This window comes from Hyperolius riggenbachi, chromosome 5 (genome assembly GCF_040937935.1).
Source record: "Hyperolius riggenbachi isolate aHypRig1 chromosome 5, aHypRig1.pri, whole genome shotgun sequence".
Taxonomy (NCBI): Eukaryota; Metazoa; Chordata; class Amphibia; order Anura; family Hyperoliidae; genus Hyperolius; species Hyperolius riggenbachi.
Window position 1 is genome coordinate 45064263 of NC_090650.1, and position 25671 is coordinate 45089933.

At 47.1% G+C, this 25671-nt stretch overlaps 1 protein-coding gene across 4 annotated transcripts in view; it reads left to right on the forward strand.

The window, feature by feature from the left end:
- The window catches only part of MALRD1 (MAM and LDL receptor class A domain containing 1), a 407541-nt gene that overhangs the window by 321751 nt on the left and 60119 nt on the right, over positions 1-25671 (forward strand). For all 4 annotated transcript variants that reach the window (XM_068235591.1, XM_068235589.1, XM_068235590.1 and 1 more), the window contains 2 exons: positions 1981-2182; positions 19915-20184. In XM_068235591.1, coding sequence (XP_068091692.1) covers positions 1981-2182; positions 19915-20184 — 472 coding nt within the window. The remainder of the gene's footprint in view (positions 1-1980; positions 2183-19914; positions 20185-25671) is intronic.

Here is a 25671-nt window from a genome sequence, read left to right on the forward strand (position 1 = left end):
GACAATGGCTGACACCAGACTCAAAAGCCATGCCAACCAGCCTATTCTTCCTCAATTGGCAGCTAATTAGCAGTCCACACAGTTTCCCCTGCTGGTCAATGGGGCAGAGGTAATGGACAATATTTTACCCAGTAGACAGAAACAGGACAGGACAGAAATATGTTCTGTTGTTATCATTAACAGCATCAGCACCCCAATATATCACCACAGGTACTGTGAGAGGCTGCCTTCTGTATTCTGTACTATTTGCTGGTGCTGCCCCTGGTCCTTTCATCCCCCACACCAAGTGCGTGAGAACCGGCCTTCTGTAACTGCCTGCAGCTGCTGCTATGTCATTGGACAAGGTCTGGCTTTTTGCTAGTCACACACTGCTCATAAACATTTAATTAACGGACTGCAGCTGCCTGTAGCACTGCACAGGCAGATGCCAGCTGGTACTAATAGTGCAGTTATCCTGACCCCTTTCATTTGTTTGGACACTTGCAAATAATGCCCTGCAAATAATGCCCACTGTCTGCAGGCCGCCCCTTGTTTATCTGGTGCCCTAGGCCATGGCCTATGTGGCCTTGCCAGAAATCCAGCCATGACTGTAGGCACGTGCCTACTGGTGTCTAATGATAGAAAGGCAGCTCGCTCCCCTTCCTGAGTGCCTCCTACCTTACCTATGCAGAGTCCCGGATGAAGAGGTTACTCATCTGGGTCTCGGCATTCCACTGAGGAGATCTCCCTTCAGTCAGGGGAACCTCTAGCTACTTAATCTTCCTGGCGGTAAGCCCGAGCTGAGTAGGAGGATTTCTCAGGCCCTACTGGGCCGATTTGCATAATTTTGTTTTTGGTACACGCAGCTAGCACTTTGCTAGCTGCATGTACTGCCCGATCGCCGCCACTCCGCGCCAATTCGCTGATACCTGCCGCGCCGTCCCCCACCCCCCCAGACCCCATGCACTGCCTTGCCAATCAGTGCCAGGCAGCGCTGAGGGGTGGATCAGGACTCCCTTTGACATCACGACATCATCATATCATGACGTCATCCCGCCTGTCACCATGGCGATGGGGGAAGCCCTAATGGAAATCCCGTTCAGAACGGGATTTCCGGACGGGCTTGATCGCCAGAGGCGATCGAAGAGGGTAGAGGGATGCCGATGCACAGTGGCTGTCATGTAGCTAGCGCTAGGCTAGCTACATGAAAAAAATAAAAATAAATAAATAAATAGTGCTGCTCTGCCCCCTTGCGGTTTTAATTGACTGCCAGGAGAGTTAATATTTAGAGTAATTCTGGCTACCTAATACTAAGGGGCATCTGGGGCTACCTATGACAGGCAAGGGAAGTAAGGGAGACCAGCACACTTGTGGTGCAGTTTGGTTGTAGGTTCATGGAATGTGAAGTGTAAGGTGCCAGGACATCTGTTCCTATAGGCTCAGATGAGGTAAATCCTATGAGTCCTTACCACAAGGGCTGCTCCCCTCTAGTTATGCCTTATATTAAATATCAGTGATCTGTTTTCTATCAATACCTCCTAGAAAGTGAAAAGTGAAGTTATATTTTACAAATACCTCTCCCCCCACTTTTCCGGAATATCATTTTTTTCTCAGTCTCTGCCAGCATGCTTCTGAATATTGGCTTATTTTGTCTACACTTGTGTTTCTCGTTTCCCATCACGGTTTTTCGTGTCATCAGAACATGAGACAAAAAATTGATTGTTTAGACGTTTACCTTCCGCAGCTTTTCAAAGTCATCCACTTTTTATGATAGCTCTGCATTCATCACACGCCGAGTTCTTTAAAGCAAGACTGATTGGTTTTATCATCAGCATAAATTGTCTTCTCCTGCTGGCTGTCTTAGCCATCAATCAGTGTGTACAATCCAGTCTACCGGAGATCGTTTTGAATCCCGAAAACGGTACTTTATTGTGATTTTTAATGCTAACCTGCTGTCGGGCAGGCTGTTCCTGTTTACTTCTGTCTATGTTTATTCAACAGGTGTTCATAGTCACAGACTACGGGCTGAAGATCCTCCAGTGGTCAGCGATGGAGAGCACAGGCAGGAGGTGGATGTACAGCAGCATAGTCTTGTCCAGCAGTAGCCCGTTTCGGGTGGCATTTGAAGCACAGTTAGGAGCGAAGGCCAGCATGGACATTGCCTTAGATGATATATCATTTACACTGGACTGTCATGTGGAAGGTGAGACATTGATTATACAGTAGAGTCTCGGTTAACCAGAACTCAGGCATTCGGCAGTCTCAACTAACCGGTATGCCTGGTGGGGGAGAATGAGGCTGTTCCTACCGCAAGTTTGAAGAGTATTGCGCAGCGGTAGCAACTTACAGATGATCTGTGTGCCCGTCTTCTTCTCTTCTGTAGCTCCCAGTGGCTTTGCGGCATGCCTATATGGCTCCCCGGCGTGTCACCTGACCGGCACTGGGTCACGTGACGCATCAGAGCCATGCATGGAGGATGTTTCAAAGCCTCAGGGAGCTACAGAAAAAAAAAGACGGGCACCCGGAACATTCGTAAGTCGCTACCGAGGTCGCAAGGTTAGCGCTATATTTAACGCCAGTTGCTTGACTTCTCAAGCAACCGGGTAGTACACATATCCGGTATCAGGCAATCCCTGCCTGTGCCGGATAAATGAGGCACTACTATATTACCAACTAGGGCTGGATTTCAGGAAAGGTCCCATGGCCCAGGCCTTCGGCGGCTGCAACCAGGGGCGGGGCACCAGAAAATGACAGAAGGGTTGCTACATATGAAAGACGAGGCTGAAAATGGCGAGCATCAGATGAAAAAGAGAAACTGATGCCCAAGGGAGCTGTTCATGAAAGAGAGGGGCTGCTGTACATGGATGAAATGCATGGAAGAGGGGGCTGCACATGGAATGCGAGGGGCTCTGCTGCACATGGAAGGGGAGCTCCAACATACTTGTCATAGGGGCCTTGTTACCAACCCCATGCACACATGTAGATACACTAAGGGCTTGTTCACACTAAGGGAGCTTTCGGGGTTTTTTTAAGTGCCAGCAATTTTCAAAATCGCCCTAAAAGCTCTTGTGTAATGATTCCCTATGAGAGTGTTCACATATGAGCAGTTCGATTCCGATCCCCTCAGCAAAGCGCTGCCTGTACCATTTTTGGGGCGATTTGCCTCAATGGGGGGTATAGGGAAATCGCAAAGCGCTTGAAAAAGCGATTTGTATAGCGATTTCCCCAGCGCTTTCATGAATAAATACATTGTATTTATTCATTTCCGGGTGAAAGCGTTCACTGACGTCAGGAAGTGAAAAAAATGAATCGATCTGCAAAAGCGATTAGAAAAGTGCTTTACAAAAAAATCACACTGCCAGGAATTGTGCACAGAATCGCAAAACGCTGGCGTCAGCGATTGCGATTTATGATGTGAACAAGGTCTTACTGATTGCTCAGAAAGTGTTCAAGGGTTACCTTTTTTTGTGTCAAATGAAACTTCTGCAGCTAAAAATAGCTGTTTTAACAACTTGAGCAGGTGACCTAAATCCTTTGAGCTGAAAGAGATAACAGCAGGCTCTGGTGTGAGTTTTGGAATGCTTAAAGTGAACGTCAGGGTGAGGCTGGTTGTGGTGTCTCTTAAAGGGTACCCAAAGTGACATGTGACATGGTGAGATAAAAATGTATATGGAGTTCCAAGCTTATATGGAACTAGGCTGTGTTCCTTTTTCCCATCATGGTAAAGGCTGCTAATTCAGATATGCAAATTACAGTTTCTCTTCAGTTGAATAGTTTAACTCTCACTGATAACTAATCACATGCCATAAAACTCTTGCTTGATAGAGAACAGCCCTGGGAACATAAGGTCAATAGTTAAAGATTGTAACTGTGGAACATTAAAATACTGTCATTTAATTAAAACATTTAAACTTTTTTAGCTTTTAAACGCCAAATAAAACTGAGATCCTAGGAAAGTCTTATTTAGGAGGAAGACGATAAATGATAGGTATTCTTCTCATTAGTTTACTTTTAAAGTCTGCTTAAAAGTGAATCTGAAGCAAAACAAAAGTTAGATATCGATCTCTGTAGAGGGTCTCTGCCTCTCCATGCTGTAGAGCAGGGGTGTCAAACTCAAATACAAAGTGGGCCGAAATTGAGCACTGGGACCAAATTACAGGCCAACCTCAATGTCCTATGGCCACCTCCCTCCCTTATAAAAGTTCCCTGGTGTTTAATGGCCCCTCCTTCCGCTATACAGTTTCCTGGTGTCTAGTGGCCTCCCTCCCTTCCCTATACAGTCCCTGGTGTCTAGTGGCCCCCTCCCTCCTATATACAGTTCCCTGGTGTCTAGTGGCCCCCCTCCCTCCCCTATACAGTTCCCTAGTGTCTCCTGGACCTTAAATCCTATCCTAACCGCTCCACCCCTCACCCAGTCACAGAGGAGCCTATAGCCACCAATGCTCCCCTCACCTCACTGACCTCTCTTAACTTAACCCCTTTATTCCCAGGCTTGGCAAGCCCTATCATGAGGGCCTTCCCTGGGCTTTCAGCCCCCCCCCTTCCAGGCCCTACTTAATAGTGCTATTATAGCTTCCTTGCCTACTTACTGTATTAAAATGACCTATGCTGCCACCAATGGGCACACATTTGAAAGTAGTTTTTGAACCAGGAAGTACAGACTGTATTTGGACCTGTAACAGTTTTCTTCATACTGTTTCTGAAAATGGACCTACAGACCCACATGCATGCGTTATTTTATAGCATTGTCAATTGGTACGAAATGAGCATGTTTGTGCATGCGTTATTCAAAAGCATTCTTTAAAGAGGAACTCCAGTGAAAATAATGTAGTAAAAAAAAGTGCTTCATTTTTTACCACAATTATGTATAAATGATTTAGTCAGTGTTTGCTCATTGTAAAATCTTTCCTCTCCCCGATTTACATTCTGACATTTATTACATGGTGACATTTTTACTGTGGGCAGGTTATGTAGCTGGTCCTAGCTGTTTTGGCTGTTAGAGACAGCTGTAAACAGCTAATTCCTGTCTGTGAACATTGTTACATTGTGGCAGTTTGCACAGAGTACCGCTGTACTCAGAGCTTCTTGTGGGAGGGGTTTCAGCACAAAATCAGTCATACAGCGCCCCCTGATGGTCTGTTTGTGAAAATCATTATATTTCTCATGTAAAAGGGGGTATCAGCTACTGATTGGGATAAAGTTCAATTCTAGCTTGGAGTTTCTCTTTAAGCTAAATACTCACCACCCGACGGAGAAAGATGGACCCATCCCACTGACTATGAGCGTTATACGATCCATCTTCTGGGCCGGTCGGTACGCGCTACGTCTTAGCAAAAATAATGTTATTTTCCTGGCAATGAGCTGATCTCCACCTTTCAAAATTATCCCCAAAATGAAGATTTAAAGCTAATCCCATTTCAAAGAAGAAAATACCAACTCTTTTTAATTTCAAAAATGCATCCAGAGATAAGGTACACGTTAACAATTCTTAAGCGTTAACTATTATTTTATAATAACTTTACTTGTTCTGCAAAGGCCATTAACCTCCCTCCTCCGCATTCCTTTTAGCCCACCCCTGATTCCAACGTCAAGAAGGCCAAACGGAAACATAAACTTTCTATTTTTCTTTGTTTAGAACCTTCTGTGAAAAAGCTTTATCGACTTAAAAATGAGTTACCTGGAATTATTTCCTATTTTCGGTTTAGAAAGTAAATGCAGTCTGCGATGTATGTGGCGGGAATGAAGCGGAGTTAAACCTTGGCGAAGATTTATCAATAGTCTCTCCGGTTAAGATTAAACAAACAAATCGGGATGAAGGGCGAGATTGGAGCAGATTGTGTTCTTTTCGAGTCAGTTAACGAAAACGAAGGCGCAACAGATGCCTAAAGAATTTCATCAGGCTGACAAGCCTGTGGAAGGGAGATAAAGAAGATAGAGAACTGCTGGAGGGGAGGATCGTCTGTTTACTTTCCAAACTTCTGTTTACGTGGCACTCGGTTTTATTAGGCACCAAAGTGCAGCTCGTGAAATCCTTATGTTGCCACCTTAAATTGATTTTTCACATTTTAGATTTAAAGCGCACCTGAACTCTTGCACAGGACAGAAGGAAAACATAAAGAAATGCACCCTGTATGTATTTACAGAGTTTAGCGTGTCTAATTCCCCCCCATCTGTGACTAATCACCACTGTAATTTGATCTCTCAGCTGTGTCAGCACAGGAATCTCGGCAGTACTTGGCAGAGCGGCTAATTTATAAACACAGGATATTAACCCTTACAGATTTATTGCAGGATTTGTATCCACTGTAAAAAAGAAATGTTTTTTTTGTTTTAGGCCTCTTTCACACCAAGACGTTGCGTTTTAGGGGACGTTATGGTCGCATAATGTGCCCCTAACGCAACGCCTGGTGGTGTTTAAGGAGGACGCCAGAGTGAGCCGCGTTATGCAGCTCTTTGTGCGCACAGCGTCTCCGTGGCGCTGATTGGCTGGTGGGACCACGTGATGCGGAGTTGGTCCCGTCAGTAAATCAGCGCAAAAAGCGGCCGCTCCGGGAAGAGAACACGTGCAGTCAGCAGTGCAGTGAATATTAATTAGCCATGTGGCTAATTACTGCGCATGGGCAAGCAGTCTAACGCACAGTATGCTGCACTTTCAGAGAACATGCAGTGTTACAATGTAACGCAACGTGGGCACTGTGAACAGCCCGTTGATTTTTCATTACTGTGAGTTGGGCTGCGTTACAGGCTGCTCTAACGTGCGCCTGTAACGTCCCACTGTGAAAGCAGCCTAAAGGTTATTATGCTGTTGTTTATCTTTTAGAGCAGAGAGGAAGTTCTGATTTCAGGTCCGCTTTACGGGGAAGAGATCTGACACTATCTTTAACATATTGATTGTTTACCTGGGCAGCTGTTGTACACCAGTAGATATTAGACCAGCATGCAACTGCAGCTCCTAGATTTCTGCAGCTTCTAGATTTCTATTGCCCAGTGCTGTACAAAGCTATGTTCGCATACCCCCCCCCCCCCCCCCCCCCTCCACCTCTCTAAAGGCAGATAGGAAAATTAGGAGACCGTGTAGCCTAGTAGCCACAATGGAATGGTGATCACAGAGTATTTGGAGATAAACCTTGTGCTGGTACAACTGTAGTTTTCATTATATACACCATGATCCATGGATTATTCTTCCTGGCACAACTGAGTATTGAGATTATGCATCCTGGAGCACCTGGGCATTGGGGTTGTTTTCCCTGGGGCATCTGAGCATAGGGGTTATGCTTCCTGGGGCATCTGAGCATAGGGGTTATGCTTCCTGGGGCATCTGAGCATAGGGGTTATGCTTCCTGGGGCATCTGAGCATAGGGGTTATGCTTCCTGGGGCATCTGAGCATAGGGGTTATGCTTCCTGGGGCATCTGAGCATAGGGGTTATGCTTCCTGGGGCATCTGAGCATAGGGGTTATGTTTTCTGGGGCATCTGAGCATAGGGGTTATGCTTCCTGGGGCTCCTGGGAATTGGGGTCATGTTTTCTGGAGCACCTGAAAGCTGGGATTATACTTTACCTGAACATTGTTATAATGCTGCCTAGAGAACCTAAAAGTTGGGATTATCCTTGACCATTTTTTTGTAACTGAAAGGGACATAAAAAGTAGTTTCTTTTCCCCAGGCAGGTGTGAGCTGCACTGTGCATAGCAGGACGTGGCAGCAGCCAAGTTACCAAGGTGATGCGCAGTCATTTTGGTACAATATTTTGTCCTTGCATTGTGCCCTTGCAGTTTTATTGGTCTTTTAACCTTCATCCCACTATAGGAATAACTAAACAGAATGTATGGATCCATGCAATTAACTGTACATTCGTCACTTTCACCATGTAATGTCAAGCAGTTTGACCCAGGTTCATTTCATCTCGGTCCGGCTTGAAGGAATCAATGGATCTACCAATATGTTATGTTAAAGGTGGAGAGGGATGAAGGGTGGAGCAGATGATGTATAGCCGGTCATCCAATTCTCGGGATGAATTCTCCAACATTAATGATGATTATCCAACAACTGTGGAAGTTTCCACCACTGAACACATGGTGCAGCTCTTTATAACCTGGGCTAAGTGTAATTTCCTGCCATCGTTTCATACGCTTACCGGACATCTCAGAATCATCTGCCCCCAGTGGAAATTTAAAGTCAAGCTTATAGGGGGGCAAATACTAAAGGGGCTGACCATAAGCCAAGCATCTAGTGAAAATGGCAAAATCTTACCTATGAATTATTACCTAAATTCTTTGAATTTCATATATTAGAAAAGTGATGTTTCAAAGTGAATTCTGCATCCCATTACTTACAATAAGATGGTAATTATCAACTGGCACTGAGCCTTCTTATAATGGACTTTTGGCAATTTACATTACCCTAGGGAGGCTAAATGCAGCCCTTTTTATCCAGGTCTTTACCCCTCCCTATCTCACTCTGTCAGGCTGTGGAAGTAGAGTTACTTTACTCCAATGGCTTCCACAGCACTCTATGGGCTTGATTCACTAAACCGTGATAACTCAAATATCACACCTTATCAAAGATATCACACCTTATCAAAGTTACCATGCCTTATCAGAGTAGCATAGCGAGCTATACAAACTTATGCCTGCTAATTGGCAATGGTACTCGTCCTGCCCTGAGCCCCTGCAGGTTCATAGCCCTCGCTATGCTACTCTGATAAGACGTGTTAACTTTGATAAAGTGAGATATCTTTGATAAGGTGTGATATTTGAGTTATCACAGTTTAGTAAATCAAGCCTTAGGTTCGTAAGCATGGGCTCATCTGGATTATGGTTTTGAAGAAACATTTTCTGAGTATGAGTCATTGGTGGCCTGGTTGCAGATATCCGATGGGTTCTTATGGGTAATAACCTAGGAGAGCTGCAATTCCATTGGTGGATTCACATTTGTAAATGGACATCAACAAGTGCCTAAAGGGGAATCTGCTAACAGTCCAATGTTGGCAGTTAAGAGGAGGGCAAGGGTTGTCACACGCAGATCTGTCCTGTTTCAAGGAGGTAGGACAATATCATGGAGGGGCTGGATGGAGGCGGGAAAATATGCTGGAGCTGTTGGTCGGAGGCAGGAAAGGGGCTGGATGGAGGCAGTACAATATGTTGTAGGGGCTAGAGGGAGGTGGGGCTATATGATGGTGAAGCTGGATAGAGGTAGAACAATATGCTGGAGGTAATGGATGGAGGCAGAACAATATGATGGAGGGGCTGGAAGGAGGAGGGGCAATATACTGAAGGGGCTGGAAGGCGGCAGGGCTATATAATGTAGGGGATGGAGGGATGCAGAACAATATGCTGCAGGGGCTGAATGCAGGCCAGACAACATGCTGGGAGGGCTGGAAGGAGGTGGGACAATATACTGAAGGGGCTGGAAGGAGGCGGGGTTATATAATGTAGGGGCTGGAGGGAGGCAGGACAATATAATGGTGGGGATGGATGGAGACAGAACAATATGCTTGAAGGGATGGATACTAATCATAGCAGTAGATAGTTTGCTTTCCTGGTGAGGGTTTATACAAGTACCCCGATATCACTGTCCCTAGGAATGCTGGTAAACGAAAAAAAACAATTTCAGGCAAACAACGGAAAATGGACTAGCTTGTTCTGACTGTACTGTAGGCTTCCATGAAGAAGTCTTCCATACCCGCCAACGCTGCCATGCGTCGAAAAGAACAACACACAAATTAATATGAACGTTTTGCAAACTGGGAGTTGCAAACGCTCAAACCACCGATGAACTCGACAGATTTTAATGCCACCGAACGTCTCTATTCCCATTCAGCCCGACTTAATATCATTTGTTTAGCCATAACAAATTTATTTCAGGGTGAGCTGCATAATAATCAGAGGCTGACAGCTGGCTTAGCTGCAGACCGGAATGTGACTCCTTTAGAGCGCAAATTTCACACCTCCCTATTGTCATTATTTAAATTCAATTTGTTAGTATTCCAAGGACAAGATGTATGAATAATGTTCTGCGATTGTAACTCCAGCGGAAGATGGTGGTAGGAGATGCGGAGTGTCAGAGAAGGCTAGAAGCAATTATAAAGCCAATTAGATTTTTTTTCCACGTTTGGCTACTGCTGGTCTGTCCCGCCTGTAATTCTTATAGCGGCAAAATTGGCATGCTGACAAAATAGTGCGACATAAAGTAGAGGAAACTGAATATCGTAATCCAGTCTAATTATAATCAGATTATCCAGAGATCAGTATAAGCATCCCTAAAGTCTGACACTACTGGGTTTCAGGAAAAAAGCTATTGGCCAACTTTACAGATCTTTGTCTCCTTGTTTACAGAATTATACTTATGGCTCAGGTGAGTAGGTAAAACGGACCTAAATCCAGAACGTCCTCTCTGCTCTAAGAAATAAGCAACAGCATAATAACCTTTACAGAAAAACATTTGCTTGGTACAGTTTATAGAGCACCTTTGAGATGCTGCAGTGTAGCCCCGTCCTGGTTTGCTGGGAGCACAGAAAGGGTTACTCTCCTGTGTTTATATACAGTCTGTCTGAACGGCACACCGTGGCACAGCTTGGACAAAGATGACAGCTCAAATTACTGTGGCTCATTACTAGCAGATAAGGGAGGATTAGGCATGCTGTTATCGCGAAATACAAACAGGGTGGTCTTCTCTGTGTTTTCCTTCTCTCCTGTGTAAGAGTTTAGGTCCTCTTCAAGGAGTTTAGGTAGCTTTAGGAGGCTATACAGGCAGGACAGTTTCTAGGCTATAGAGGTCTCTAGGAGAGGGTTTATAAACTGCACTTCCTTTAGAATCAGGTAAACTATTGTGATGCGGAAGCCAGAGGTGCCCCAGTATTAGAAGCCCCCCATATAGCTAGCAAGAGGCCCCATAATAAGTTGCAGCCTGTATAGGTAGCCAGAAATGGTCCCTATTATTATTTATCCAGAGGAAACCTGCCAACTTGTATAGGTAGCCAGATGCAGCCCCCCCCTCCCTCCAGTATAAGACGTCACCCCAGTATAGGTACCGAGATAGCCAGCCCTGTAGGTATCCAGATAGCACCCCTGTAGGTGGCCATTGCCCTGCATTCCCGATGCAAAGTCTGCGGTGCACGATTCTTGTGCAGACTTTGCATTGGGCAAAGTAGCCCATTGACCTGCATGTAGCAATGCAGGTCAATGGGCAACGCAGCAAGTGTGCATGATGGGAGCGCGGCGCGCATACGTGGACCAACAGGAATCCCAGTGACGTACTTCCGGCTCAGGGTAGAGGCGTACCTATGGGTGGGCAAGGGGGAACATATGTCCCTTGGTGCCGCACTGTGAGGGCGTTCAGCACAGCCGCTGCACCCCCACACGTGAGAGGCAGCTTTCTGGCTGCCCGAAGTGCCCATGCTTCTCTCCTTCCCTCTGCAGTGGAGTGCAGAAACGTTACAGCAGCTGAAAAAGCAGGCACATCTGTCTATATAAACAGGAGAAAGGGGAGCAAATCTGGCGATATAAACAGGAGGAAGGGGGGGTACATCTGGCTATTTAAAGGGGGAACATCTGGTCATCTAAATTGGGTAGGGGAGCACATCTGTCTATCCATGGGGGAAGGGGGCACTTGTTGCTATCTAAACAGCATTTGTCCATCTGACTCCACCCTTGACCACACCCACATTATTTTGCATGTCCACGCCCATTTTGTCCGGGGGTGGTGCAACAATTGTCTTTGCCCTCAGGCGCTGAAAACCATAGCTACGCCTATGCAGGGCAATGCATATGACCCTGTCACCGCAATGGCACATGGTCATATGAAGGCTGATTGCTGCAGTGCTTGCATTGCATAGCATCGCAAACCTCAGGTGTGCAACCAACCGTAGAGGCAGAGTATCAGCAGGACAGCCAGGCAATCTGCATTATTTAAAAAAAAAGTCAGCCTCCATATCCCTTTCACAGTTCAGGTGTGCTTTAATTTTGAACCCTTGAAACTACCATGAGAATATGATATCACGGTGAAGTGAAGTCCCAACTGGGATTAGCAATACAGCTACACATGTTTATCACATCATGGTTATTTTTCACTTCTGGCTTATTTTAATTGTAAGGATGTGAAATCTGTACAGCATGCCTGTCGGAAAAATGTAATTGTTATGAAAACTGTGTTGCAAGCTAATGTTGGAATGCGGAGATGGGATGGAGTTTTTGTACTTTGTGTAATTGCGTTGCTAGCAGCCATCACTGCCTAGAACGCGAACAGAGTGTAACAAAAACAACATCCCCCCCCCCCCGATACGCAGAGGATTCTGTACTCGTCGTACAGTAGTTTTGTTTTGGCGTTTTTAGCTGTAGGCTGTTTTGTGCTATGTCAGAGAATCTGGCGCCTGCACACGTTGCTCTAAGAGAATCAGACATCAAATGTAAACACATTTTTTGCCTTAGGATTTGGTAGGAATCGCTACAGCAGTGCGTCGGGGTCTAAAGCTCTCGTTTGTGCTTTCGCGTAGGAACTGTCAGATTCCTAGCATGACAATTCTCCGAGCCGAGCCCTGCTGTGACAGCACCGTCTCTATTATACGGCGTCGGTGTTCAGTGACCCCCACACTGCCAGGCGGTAACGGCGAAATACTCTCAGGGCAAAGCATCTCTAGGAGGCTGCTGACAGTTAAAATTGCTGCCAGTTGGTCGCTTATTAGTTGGGGTAAAGTCTCCAGGGCTATACGCACATAACTTTACACACAGAATTTTGTGTGTGGTTTGCGTCTTTGTGTTCCTCGCACATCTAATGCAAGTCAATGGCATCCACTGGCATAACAGTACCCCCCCCCCCCCCCGCAACCATGGAGGGGGGTCATGGGGCCTGCTCTTCCTCACTGCCTCTTAAGCAGAGAGCGCAGAGGGCGTTTACATTTATCCATAGCTCCCAACTGTCCCTTTTTTGGAGAGACGGTCCCACTTTATGAACCAAATCCTCCTGTCCCTCTTTCATCCTCATTTGTCCCTCTTTCAGGACGGATGCACGTATCTGTGTAAATATTTGCATTTTTCTACTGAATATGTGTTTAACGTGGATCCGAGATAAACTTTTACTCATTGCATAATTGTGTTCCTTTCATATAGTTTATGGGGCATTCCTCAAGCCAAATACTTTTTTTGTTTTGTTTTAATACTCGAATTCCCTATAAACTAAACAAGCCTCGCCCACAGCATTTTAGAGTGCCTTGGCATTGTAGCAAGGGCTTATGAAAGCTCAGTCTGGGCAGGAGGAGGAGGAAGTTACTAGCTAGAGATTTCAGAGAGAGGCAGAGGGGAGGAGGGAGGAGGAGAGGGGACTGAATTTGTCACATTCCAGCCCTCAGCCTGTGACAAACAGAACATGGCTGCCCTCATTGTATCACAGGAATAAATAATCATAAACTATTGAAGCTGTTTGCAGCTAGATATGCTGTGTAAACTATCTAAACTTTAGATAAGATATATAGACAAGTTACTTGATATGGTTAGTTTTTCATCTCGGATCTGCTTTAACTGATGGAAAACTAATGATGATAGAAGGGCCAGTGTGGTTTGAATGATTAAACTACATCTTTTGCTTCTGAATTCTTTATTATTTGCATGATTAGGGGTGTGGTGAGGGTGTGGTTAGAGGTGTGGCATGGGTGTGTCTTAAAGTGTTCCTCTCTCTCATCTCAACATGTTGGCAGGTATGTATTTACCTAGTCCTTGCTCCACTAGGTTTCCTATTCCTCCAGGCATCTGCGTGCTGTGTGCTGAGATCCTCCTGCTCCCAATGTATGTCATGTCATCAGGAGCCTCTGGGGGGCAACATACAGCATGCGCCTCCCGGGAGGAAGAGGATAGGAAATGCAGGGTGGACTAAGTAAACATAACAGTTCTCCCTGCACTACCCTGCATAAGAGGGGTGAGGAAGAGGCGCGAAACAGCTGACCACTACCATGGTCTCTGTCCAGTCGCAACGTGGGGGAAGGAGCGTCACCACCACTTAAATTCTACTGGGGGTCCAGTCCATTGATGACATCACATTTGACTTGCATTCTTGTGCGATTTTTGGGGTCTGATATATACTGCCAGTCTTTATTTTCTCCTCTTGTTAGTGATGTGTTACATTCTGGAAGGAAAGTCAGAATTCACTGTATGTCCATTTCTTAGTTGTGGTCAATTTGCATAACATTTGCATTAACTCAGAATAATTAGCATCTCATTGACCATCCCTATTTATTATTATTTTTTACTGAGTTCTCGATCGATCCATTACTTTTTGCAGTCACACTGGACAGCACTGAGTAAGACAAGACACAGAACATTTATATCACACTTTTCTCCTGTTGGACTGGCACTAAGCACCAGAGCTGCAGCCACTAGGATGCACTCTACAGGCAGTAGCAGTGTTAGGGAGTTTTGCCCAAGGTCTCCTCACTGAATAGGTGCTGGCTTACTGAACAAGAAGAGCTATAATTCGAACCCTGGTCCCCTGTGCCAGAGGCAGAGCCCTTCACCAGTATACTAGCTAGCCACCACAGAAATTGCTCATCATCCTTTCCATCCGTACAGCAGCTTATAGATCACAGTTGGGGTGGAGAAGAGCACTGATTATTTCTTTGTGAGTAATTAGGGGTCTTCTAAGAGACCGCACCACGGGTGAGCATGATTGGACGACAGAGAATTGCTGATGACTGGCAGAGCTGGGAATCCCTGGCTTATGTAATGGAGAGCTGAGAAATAGGTAATCCCAGAGATATTGCTTGCTGGAAACTAGATGATTTTACACAGCTGGGTTGCCTTGTTTATCTAAGTGTAATTCTACATTCGTAGAGGGGGGGGGAAAATCTTCTCCAGGACAAGTATATACATTATAATGATTTGGGCAAATTACTGCAGACTTTGAAGCTTGATTAGAACACTCCCCCCTCCAGAGCCATTTTTAAGCATAGGCAAACCAGGCAGATGCTGGAATGACACCAGCAGGAGGCCCTTTAGAGCTAAAGCTGTGCTTTATGGAATTTTTATACACAAATGCTAGTTCCATTAACCCTCTAGGGAAGCTACATAACCCCCCTAAAGGACCAGGGCATTTTACCTGCGGTGGGAGGGGCGCGTTTGGGGGGTCTGGAAGCCAGATCCCCACTATAGTTAGCTAGGCATTAGTGTCCCCAGTGTAGTAAGGTGTCCCCTGTATTGCCAGCAGCCTTTACTCACCTTCCTGGGTCCTGCAGTGAGCAGCTCTGGCCCCCTCCGCTCTGGTCAGCATCCCTGCTCGAACTGACTCTAAGTTCCGGGTCGCCTCTTGATGACGTCATCAAGCCGGGACCCGACACTTAAAGAGAATCTGAAGCGAGAATAAATCTCGCTGTTTCTCTTTTATATATAGCAGAGGCATGTTTGCCCCTGCTAAAATGCCGCTATACCTGCCGCTGAACGGGGGTCCCTTATCCCCCAAATCCCCCCCTGCAAAATCCACGACCAACTTAGTCGTGGATTTTGCTGCTGCTGGAGGCAGAATTAATGGCTGTAGCTCTGCCTCTTAGCGCGTCTATCAGGCGGCGGATCTCCGCCTCTCCCCGCTCCTCTCAGTGAAGGCAGACTGAGAGGGGCGGGGAGAGGCGGCGATCAGCGCTGAGAGGCAGGGCTATAGCCGTTAGCCCTGCCTCACCAGGAAGTGATCAGCGCTGACAGACGCGCTGAGAGGCAGGGCTATAGCCGTTAGCCCTGCCTCACCAGGAAGTGATCCCCGCGCTGCACGGAGGGGATTTAGGGGGTAAGGGACCCCCGTTCAGCAGCGGTATAGCGGCGTTTTATATATGAGAATCAGCGAGATTTATTCTCGCTTCAGATTCTCTTTAAGTCAAAGGGAGCAGAGATGTCGGGCAGAGCAGAGGCTTGTGACGATTGCCGGGGGAACATCAGGATGGTGAGTCCCGTCTTCTCCTTCCCCTCCTACCACCGCTGCACAATAATGATCATTACGATCAGCCGGCGATCATAGTGATCTCGTGATCAGGAGCCAATCGTAATGTCTCCTGATCACTGAGGGTAAGATGTCAGCTGTCATATGACAGCTTAATCTCCCCCTCTCCGGTGCGCACGATCGCATCAGGAGCGGAAGCATCAGGTAGTGTAAATCCTATGCCGCATCAGTTAGACAGCTACAAGCAGCGTAGGATTTACTACCAGCGGTCCCCAGGAGGTTAAAGGCCTCGTGATTTTTTGAGCGACGAGCAAAAGTTTCCGTGATCTCACAACATGGGTTCAGACGTGCGATTAAGCAAATGACGATTAGCAACACATGGCAGTACAGACAGCTGCGTCAGATCAAATCTTTAAAGGGAACCATAGATCAAGGAGAAAAAGAAGTTATACATACCTGGGGCTTCCTCCAGCCCCATACACGCTGATCGATCCCATGCCGCCGTCCTCCGCTGCCTGCATCTACGAGAACTGGCTCCCCGCTGTTTCGTCAGTCAGTGCCAGTCTAAGCGTAAGGGAAGTGCGCTGTTTGCGTATCTCTGCAGCAGTGTATGGAGAGATAGGTAGAGGGCGCACTTCCCTAGCATAGCTGGCTCCAATGACGTCAGTGACGGGAGGCGGTTCTCGTAGATGCAGACAGCGGAGGACAGCGGCGTGGGATCGATTAGCGCGTATGGGGCTGGAGGAAGCCCCAGGTATGTATAACTTATTTTTCTTTGTGCCATCTCTTGTTCCCTTTAAGATTTCTGATGAGTCCGCGCAAAGTGCAACCGCTTGACTTCCTGTTCGGGCCTGTTATGTGCCGCCATGCGGCGTCACATGTACCTGCCACAGGAAGATGGATCAGGGAGCGCTTGTCATCGAGGGGCATAACTGGGATCCATCCTCCTGGATCGCGAGAAAGGAGTGATGGTAAGCACCCTGCATGTGCTAATAAGCTGTAATTGTTTGAGATTTGGTCTGTATTGATTGTTAACCTGCCTGGCGTTCTATTAAGATCGCCAGGCAGGCTGCGGGAGGGGTTTTTTTTAATAAAAAAAAACTATTTCATGCAGCCAACTGAAAGTTGGCTGCATGAAAGCCCACTAGAGGGCGCTCCGGAGGCGTTCTTCCGATCGCCTCCGGCGCCCAGAATAAACAAGGAAGGCCGCAATGAGCGGCCTTCCTTGTTTTGCTTACATCGTCGCCATAGCGACGAGCGGAGTGACGTCATCGACGTCAGCCGACGTCCTGACGTCAGCCGCCTCCGATCCAGCCCTTAGCGCTGGCCGGAACTTTTTGTTCCGGCTACGCTGGGCTCAGGCGGCTGGGGGGACCCTCTTTCGCCGCTGCTCGCGGCGGATCGCCGCAGAGCGGCGGCGATCAGGCAGCACACGCGGCTGGCAAAGTGCCGGCTGCGTGTGCTGCTTTTTATTTCAGCCAAATCGGCCCAGCAGGGCCTGAGCGGCAGGCTCCGGCGGTACTGGACGAGCTGAGCTCGTCCAGACCGCCCAGCAGGTTAAAACACTTTTGGATTTCCAAGACAATATTCTGACCCATAAAGACCCAGGCTGTACATAAACAGTGTTATGTTTTGAAAAGTAGCTACACACTCCAAATAACAATTATAGGAAGGGTTTGTTATATGGGTTGAGTGAGTTTGGGCGAGTCAGGTGTATTTGGCCTGATAATAATCATTTGTTTATTCTTTACAGACTTATTTTGAGAAAGATAGTCATGTCTGTCTGTATGTAAACTATGCATTTGTTATTGCTGCCTGCAAAACTAATTAATGTATACTATGTTTTTCCTATTCTCCACATGCAGGTTAAATTGTATGTTAGCCTGAAAAATTGAGTTTTAAGACTATAAAAAACAAACTGCACTTACCTGGGGCTTCTTCCAGCTCCTGGCAGTCGATCGGTACCCTCGCCGCAGCTCCTCTTCCTCCCGGCGTCCAACGGTAAAGAAGCCGACCTCGCCAGGTCGGCTTCCGGTTCGGCTTCATGTGCGCGCCACGGCGCGGGTCACATGATGTAAGTGACGTTATCTGGTCTCTACTGCGCAGGCGCAGTAGTTCTGCGCCTGCGCAGTAGAGACCCGATGACGTCCCTAGGTAAGTGCAGTTTATTTTTTATAGTCAGCGCGAACCTTCCCTTTAAAGAATTGACAAATGTGTTTTGGAAGGTAATTCCAGAGGAAAAATCAACTTGTGAAAAGTCCTGTATATTCGATTGAGAGGAGGAGGTTCTAGCGAAGGGCAGAAGAAAGTTGTGTGCACATTTGGAATTGGGGTGGTATTTAGCAATTCATGAGTAGATGTTTGGACTAAGGTTCGGTCCACACTTGTCCGGATCCAGATCAGATCTGTGTCAAATGGATCAGTTTCTCTGAAAAACTGATCCGTTTGACATGGCTCTGATCAGGAAGTAGGGCACATTCTGCATCTGCGCGTCGATCGCGTCAGTACGTACGCGTTGGCTGCTCACCAGTCTCGCTGCCACCGTTTGTCCTGTCACTCAGTCCACATTCTGCGTCCGCATATCGATCACGTTGGTACGTACGCATCGGCTGCTCACCTGTCTCGCTGCCACCGCTTGTCCCGCCGCTCAGTCCCTTCCACAGCCTGGAGGCCAGCAGAAGCATGGCTCTCCATAGGCTGCAACAGGCCAATTCTGCCTAGCAACAGGGAGAATTATAATTGGTTCACAGGGGCATTGCTAGGATCCTAAGAGATCCTGGGCACTTTTGGGTACTTCAGCCGAAAAGGGGGGGGGGCATGCACTAGAATGTGGGTGTGGTCATGGGTGAAGCAAAAATTACATGAACTTAAAAGCAGGCTAAGTAGGCCTGCGCAGCAAAATGTTTCCATTAATACAAAAAAATGCAGCATATCACATAAATAAGCAGTGAAAATACAGATGCTAGGAGCACTAGCGTCTGATTCATTCTCAGATACTAGGGGAAGAAGCCCAGAAGAGAAAATGTCTGCAGAATCTGGAGACCAAGTGACCAAAGGTGAGTACTGCCGCGCACTGCCTGACTCTGCCTTGGGGACATCCGGGGCACCTCAGAATAGATTTGTGGCATGTGCCACTCATCTTTGGGGCTAGCAACGCCCCTGTTGGTTCAACATGAACCAATTCAAATTCTCTCTGTTGCTGAGGATGCCTGTTGGTTGGTTGCAACTCAATGGAGAACCCCATGCTTCTGTCGGCCTCCGGGCTCTTCAGAATGGACCGATCAGCGGTGATGGACGGCGGGAAGCTTGAGTACGACGTCACAACGGCAGTTGGATGCGGCTGAAACAGGCGACACAGATGCAGCAACTAGCCTAGTGAGAGCGGACAGTGTCTGTTCTCATAGGCTTGCATTGGACATGTTTTCCCATCCAGTCTGGGGAAAAGTGTCAAATCCGGACTCTCTGCGGCGTTTTCTTTCCAGGAAACTCGGATCCGTGTGCGATCCGTGTTTCTACATGAGTGGAAGCTGGTCCTATTATTAACATAGAATTCGCTTCCCACGTTTTTGCAGAGCTTTAAAATATATCCCACGGATACGTTTTTAAAACAAGTGTGAACCGGCCCTAAAGAGGAGATGGACTGTGGAGCACTTTTATTAATACTGAATTTCAAAATCAAAAGTTCTTTTTAAAGTGTACCAGAGACGGAGAAAACAAAACATTTTAAACATACATTGGGCTGCCTCCAGCCCCATAAGCTCGGATCTCTCCCACGCCGCCGTCCTCCGCTGCCTGCAGCTCCGGTACCCGGTCCTGTAACTTCCTCCAGTCGCAGCAAGAGGAAGTGCGCAGTTTACGTATCTCTCCGGTGGGCGCCGGAGAGATACATAGATGGCGCACTTCCCTAAAACTTTTTGTTTTCCCTGACCGTCTCTGGTTTCCTTTAACAACTTATTAATCACTGTTTGTTTGTTTTTATAAAATAGGAAATAAACCAGCATGTTTATTTTTTTCTATCTGTTTCAGAGCCAGTAACACCCAAGCCTGCTTGTCCTGAGGATATGTTCACATGCATATATGAGAAGGAATGCATACCCATATCTGCCAGATGCAATGACACTAAGGAGTGTAAGGATGGCTCAGATGAAATCTTCTGCCCTACGACCACGCCCAGCACACCACCCCAGCAGCACTGCAAGACTACCGAGTTCCAATGCGCTAAAAAGTGTATCCCGCTAATGATGTGGTGTGATGGAGTCATCGACTGTCTGCAGGAAGAAGATGAAAATAATTGTAGTAAGTATCACAGTTTTGTTCATCGGTTGTATTCAGTTTTGGGGAGGTCCGTTTCTGCGAAGCAGGTGCTTTCAGCACACAGAGCCGGCCATATAGCGCCTGACTTAGGCGCTGCTATAGCGCTAGTGCTGAAGTGCGCGCCCTACGCATGGGTAATTTGGGGTTTCCGAGTTTGCCAGACCCTGAATTACTTCTCCCTCCGAGTTGCTACGACTCGGAGGGGTAATAGTATTTCACACTGCTGAGATGTTGAGCGACAGCCCTGCGTCCAACTCACCGTCGGCGTATACATACGTACGCCCATTTTTATCTCCTTAACCCTCGCAGGGGCCCCTCTCTAGTGATGGGCGAACACCTGGATGTTCGGGTTCGGGAAAGTTCGCCGAACATGGCCGAGATGTTCGGCATGTTCGGGCCGAACCCCGAACTTCCCGAACATCCTGCTTTTGGGGGCCCTATGGGGTCGCAGGCATAAGGGGGGAGCATGCCCCGATCGCGGGGGGGGTCGGAAATTCCCCCCACCCCCACCGCTAGCGCTCCCCCCTCTGCCCGCTTCCCCATACAAAAGTTTAAGCAAAGTACCTGTAATAGTGGATGGCCTGGCAGTGGCACTGTGGAGTGAGGAGGAGGAGTCCGGAGAGTGACGCGTTGAGGGAGGCCGGGCAGCGGGCGGTTCAGCGGTAGTACCCTTGTGGTACTTCCGCCCTTTCTCTGACCTCACGCTCGCTGCCCGGCCTCCCTCAACGCGTCACTCTCCGGACTCCTCCTCCTCACTCCACAGTGCCACTGCCAGGCCATCCACTATTACAGGTACTTTGCTTAAACTTTTGTATGGGGAAGCGGGCAGAGGGGGGAGCGCTAGCGGAGGGGGTGGGGGGAATTTCCGACCCCCCCCCCCCCCCCCCCGCGATCGGGGCATGGTCCCCCCTTATGCCTGCGACCCCATAGGGGCCCTGCTCGGCCAGGAATTGAGCCGTTCGGGCGAACGCGAACAGTTCGGCCGAACACCACCAGGTGTTCGGCCGAACTCGAACATCACCCGAACAGGGTGATGTTCTGCAGAACCCCGAACAGTGGCGAACACTGTTCGCCCAACACTACCCCTCTCCCATGTGGCGTCCATGCAAAAAGGGTGTCGGGGAAAAAAGGGCGCGTAGTGTAAACGACAAGAGTTAATAGCGTTTATAAAAATATTGTGTTGTATTTCGTTTACAATGTTTTACAAATTGTAAACATATAATAATGTGTATGAAATCACAAATTGTGAAAACGATAATCTTCCCTGTTTTGAAAGTGATACTTATAATTTTGTTTGTTAAAAACGATAATATATGTATAATCGTTATAATTGTATAATATTATGTATAACCTTCATGTATCGTTTCCTCATGTAATAAAGTCTGAAAATATTGTTTGAGAATGAAGACAGTAGTCCATGGAGCCACAGACCACTGGAGGAGTGTGCCGGCCAGGACAAGTGAGGGACTACTCTGCCAAAACTCTCTAGGTCTGGGGTCCCACTCCCCAGGGACCACAGTCAAGTTGGGGAGTGACCGAGGTGGAAGGGGGATACTTCACAGCAGCAGCCGGCATTTATAGGAGTGCGCTTTGCTATGTGAGCAGCGCACGTAACTAAGGAAGGCACGCTACGCTGCAAGACCGAGCATAGTCTGCAGCCTTGAATTTAGCTTGCGGGGCTGTCATGGAGCCATAGCAGCGCAGCTTCATGATTCATGCTCTTTGTCTGTAGTATGTAACTACCATCAGAGAATGATTAAAGGAAACCAGAGACGACACATACTTACCGTTTTATACATACCTGGGGCTTCCTCCAGCCCATGCGCATGGATCCCTCCCACGCCGCCATCCTTCGTTGCCTGAAGCTCCGGTATCGGGTTCCGTAACTCCCTCCAGACGCGGCTAGTCTGCACAAGAGGAAGTGCACTCTCTACGTATCTCTCCAGCGGCCGCTTGAGAGATACGTAAAGAGCACACTTCCTCTTGCGCAGACTGGTCGCGACAGGCCGAACTAACAGGACCCGATACTGGAGCTTCAGGCAGAGGAGGGCGGCGGACGGCGGCGTGGGAGGGATTCATGCGCATTGGGCTGGAGGAAGCCCCAGGTATGTATAAAACAGTAAGTATGCGTCGTTTCTGGTACACTTTAAGATGAAATGGCTAGGCAAGTAACAACTTTGAGCCCACTCTTGATGGCCGCTTGGCTTCTTTTTTGGTAAGATTTGGTGAGGGCTAGCGTCATCTAGGCCCCTAATCTCTCTCCAGTAGGGATGCTCATTTGGATTCTACGGAAATTAAATTCCTGCATTTCTGATCAGAAGTCAGCATTTCCGACCGGAACTGCAGAAATAACGCTTAGAGGCACCTACACTCTATCCCCTATGCTATCAAAGCATTTTGTGTTGACCTGAGGAAGCGGGCTATGACCTGTGAAGCGCATTGTCAAATTGCTTTTTGAATAAAAGCTTTTTTTTCCAGTTGAACTGGTGTCTATATCTTCTGGAGAGGTAAGCAGTTACCTCTCATTTTATTATATAATTTTTTATTTGTATTTAAAAATACTAAAATAGAGCACACGTTGGACGCTTCCATCCTACCCAAAACACAGATATTTTTGAAGTTTTTTGGGGGGTTTCCCTGACAAACTAAGATATGTCCTTGCGAGTTGCCATGTTTTGCCGTTGTTGTTATTGCATTTTCTATTACCGTACAGAAAGGACAGATCTTTTCCGTCTTTGCCGGCGGTATTTGGTTGTCTTTATCCCTAAGTGACCTTACAAATCTTTTGCGTTTCTTGCTCTTGCTCGGCTCGGGTTTTTTAATTAGCCGAATGAAACCAATTGTGCCGAGTCTCTCGTTTTTAGAGGACGTAAAAGTTTCCTTCTAATGATTTCCCTCACTTTGATATGTAATCACAGCTCTGTAAACGATGCCTTTACTTTGTAGCTGAAGCCACATTTTGCTGATAAAATAATCTCTTTTAGGTGATGACACATAAGAATAAAAAAAAAAAAATCTGTTTTCAGGAGATAAAATACAAACTCTGCAAAACGGTCAAATATGTAAAGTAAATAAAATAATATTGCCGAATAAAAGATGTAAAATATCCAACGGATTATTTTTTAGAGGACATCCGAGGCGAAAATAAATGAATGAAATAAACAATTGTATCTATCTTCCTTCTCCTAAAAATGACTTTTTAAGATATTGCACAGTTTCAATTTATGTTTAAATCTACTTTTTAAGTGTTTTAACTGTTTTATTGTTTTTGTTCAATGACACATTCATTGAAGTATGCCAGAGCTAAAATCTGTGAACTATTGACCTTTTTATATCTTTCCTGCTCTCAGAAGCCATTTTCTGCTAGGAAAGTGTTTTATAGTTGGAATTTCTTATCAGTGAAAGTCACACTGTAGTCACTTCCTGTCTGAGTCAGGACTGAGTCAGCCACTTACATACCTGATATTTAACTCTTTCGGGCAGAGAAAGAAAAAAGGAACACAGCATAGTTATTTGTGTGCGTGGCACTCTACATACACATGTCTATCTCATCAGGTCACATGTCACCTCAAGTATCCTTTAAAGGAGTTGGACACCAGTGTTTCTTTTCTGGCCATGTTGTTAGGAATGCACCTTGCTCCCCGGTCCCCAAAGGTACCCCAACTTCTTGGATAATGCCCTACTTACAGGGCTGGATTTATGAAAAGGCCACAAAGGCCCCGGCCTTGGGCACCTTCAGGCCATGGGGCACCTGTACATGAAGGAGGGGTTACAGAAAAGGGGACACCAAGAGCCCAATCGAATGTACTGGTTATGGATGAGATCATGAAAAGTAAGTATCGTTATACTCACAAACAAGGGTTACCACTCAGGCAACCACTGTATAAGCAGGTGGGGAGGTTAGACCTGTCCCCACTCAGGATTAAAAAGTTGCTCTCCATAGATCAAAAAAAGCGGTAACACCCCTCCACCAAGGGTGGAGTTGTACAATGTAAAGGTAAACAGAGGCGCCAGTAGGATAAAAAAGGGTAAAATGTTTAAAAATAGAGAAGGCGGAGGTGGACTCACCTCCTCCAAGTAGACACAAATTTGTAATGTTGTTGTATCAACAAAATAACTTATTTATACGCTTCACGATTTGGTTCAACGCGTTTCGCAGGAATAACCCTGCTTCATCAAGCAATAGGGGTGGAGTATACAGCAAAGCAGGTCTAGGACTAAGCCAGGCACCTCTGAAAGAGGGGTTACTGAAAGAGGAGGGTGAAAATGGGGAGCAGCATATGAAAAATAAACTGATGTTATAGGGAGCTGTTCATGAAAGAGAGGGGCTGCTATACATGGATTATACACATGGAAGAGGGGGCTGCACATCGAATGGGAGGGGCTGCTATACATGGATTATACACATGGAAGAGGGGGCTGCACATGGAAAGGGAGGGGCTGCTGTACATGGATAATACACATGGAAGAGGGGGCTGCACATGAAATGGGAGGGGCTGCTGTACATGGATGATGCACATGGAAGAGGGGGCTGCACATGGAATGGGAGGGGCTGCTGTACATGGATAATACACATGGAAGAGGGGGCTGCACATGAAATGGGAGGGGCTGCTGTACATGGATGATGCACATGGAAGAGAGGGCTGAACATGAAATGGGAGCGTAGCTGCGGCACAAGAAGGCAGAACCCCAACATACTTGGCCTAGGGGAACAAAAGTTAGAAATCTGGCCTTACCAACATAGTCACTAAATTCTGTCAAATCCCCTATAATAACATCCTTAGGGCTTCTGGCCAGAGATCTGGTGTCTTAACCACTCGAGGACCACGGTCTTAAACCCCCATAGTGACCAGGCTATTTTTTACAATGAAGGCCACTGCAGCTTTAAGGGCCGCACAACTTATTACACAAGTGATCCCACCCCTCCACCCCCCTTTTCTGCTCACCAACAGAGCTCTCTGTTGGTGGGCTATGATTGCTCCCAGGATGTTTAATTTTTTCAATAAATATTTGTCTTATTTTTTAAACAAAATAATGTATTTTTTTTTGTATCCCTCCCTCCCCTCGCCAGCCAATCAGCGCGATCGGCAGTCATAGGCTTCAGCCTATGACAGCGGATCGCTTCCCTGCCGCCCAGAGGGACAGCTGAGTTATACGGCTGTTCTCAGTACAGCGCTGCCATAGACCGCAGCGCTGTGCCGATTTCTCCGTCTAACAGTCTCCTAGCAGCGATCGCCGCTGGGAGACTGATGACAGAGATACACGCCCAGGGGGGTGCGCAATCCCCTGCACAACACGCCCCCAGGACTGCATGCTGATCGGCGTTAGGCGTTCCTGGGGCTGCCGCCGCGTCCATGCCAATTGGCGTGGAGCAGTCTTTAAGTATTTAAAAGATACATGGGTTAAATTAAATTACTGCAGATCGACTTACCTGGGGCTCCCTCCAGCCACTAGAAGCCTCTGTGTCCC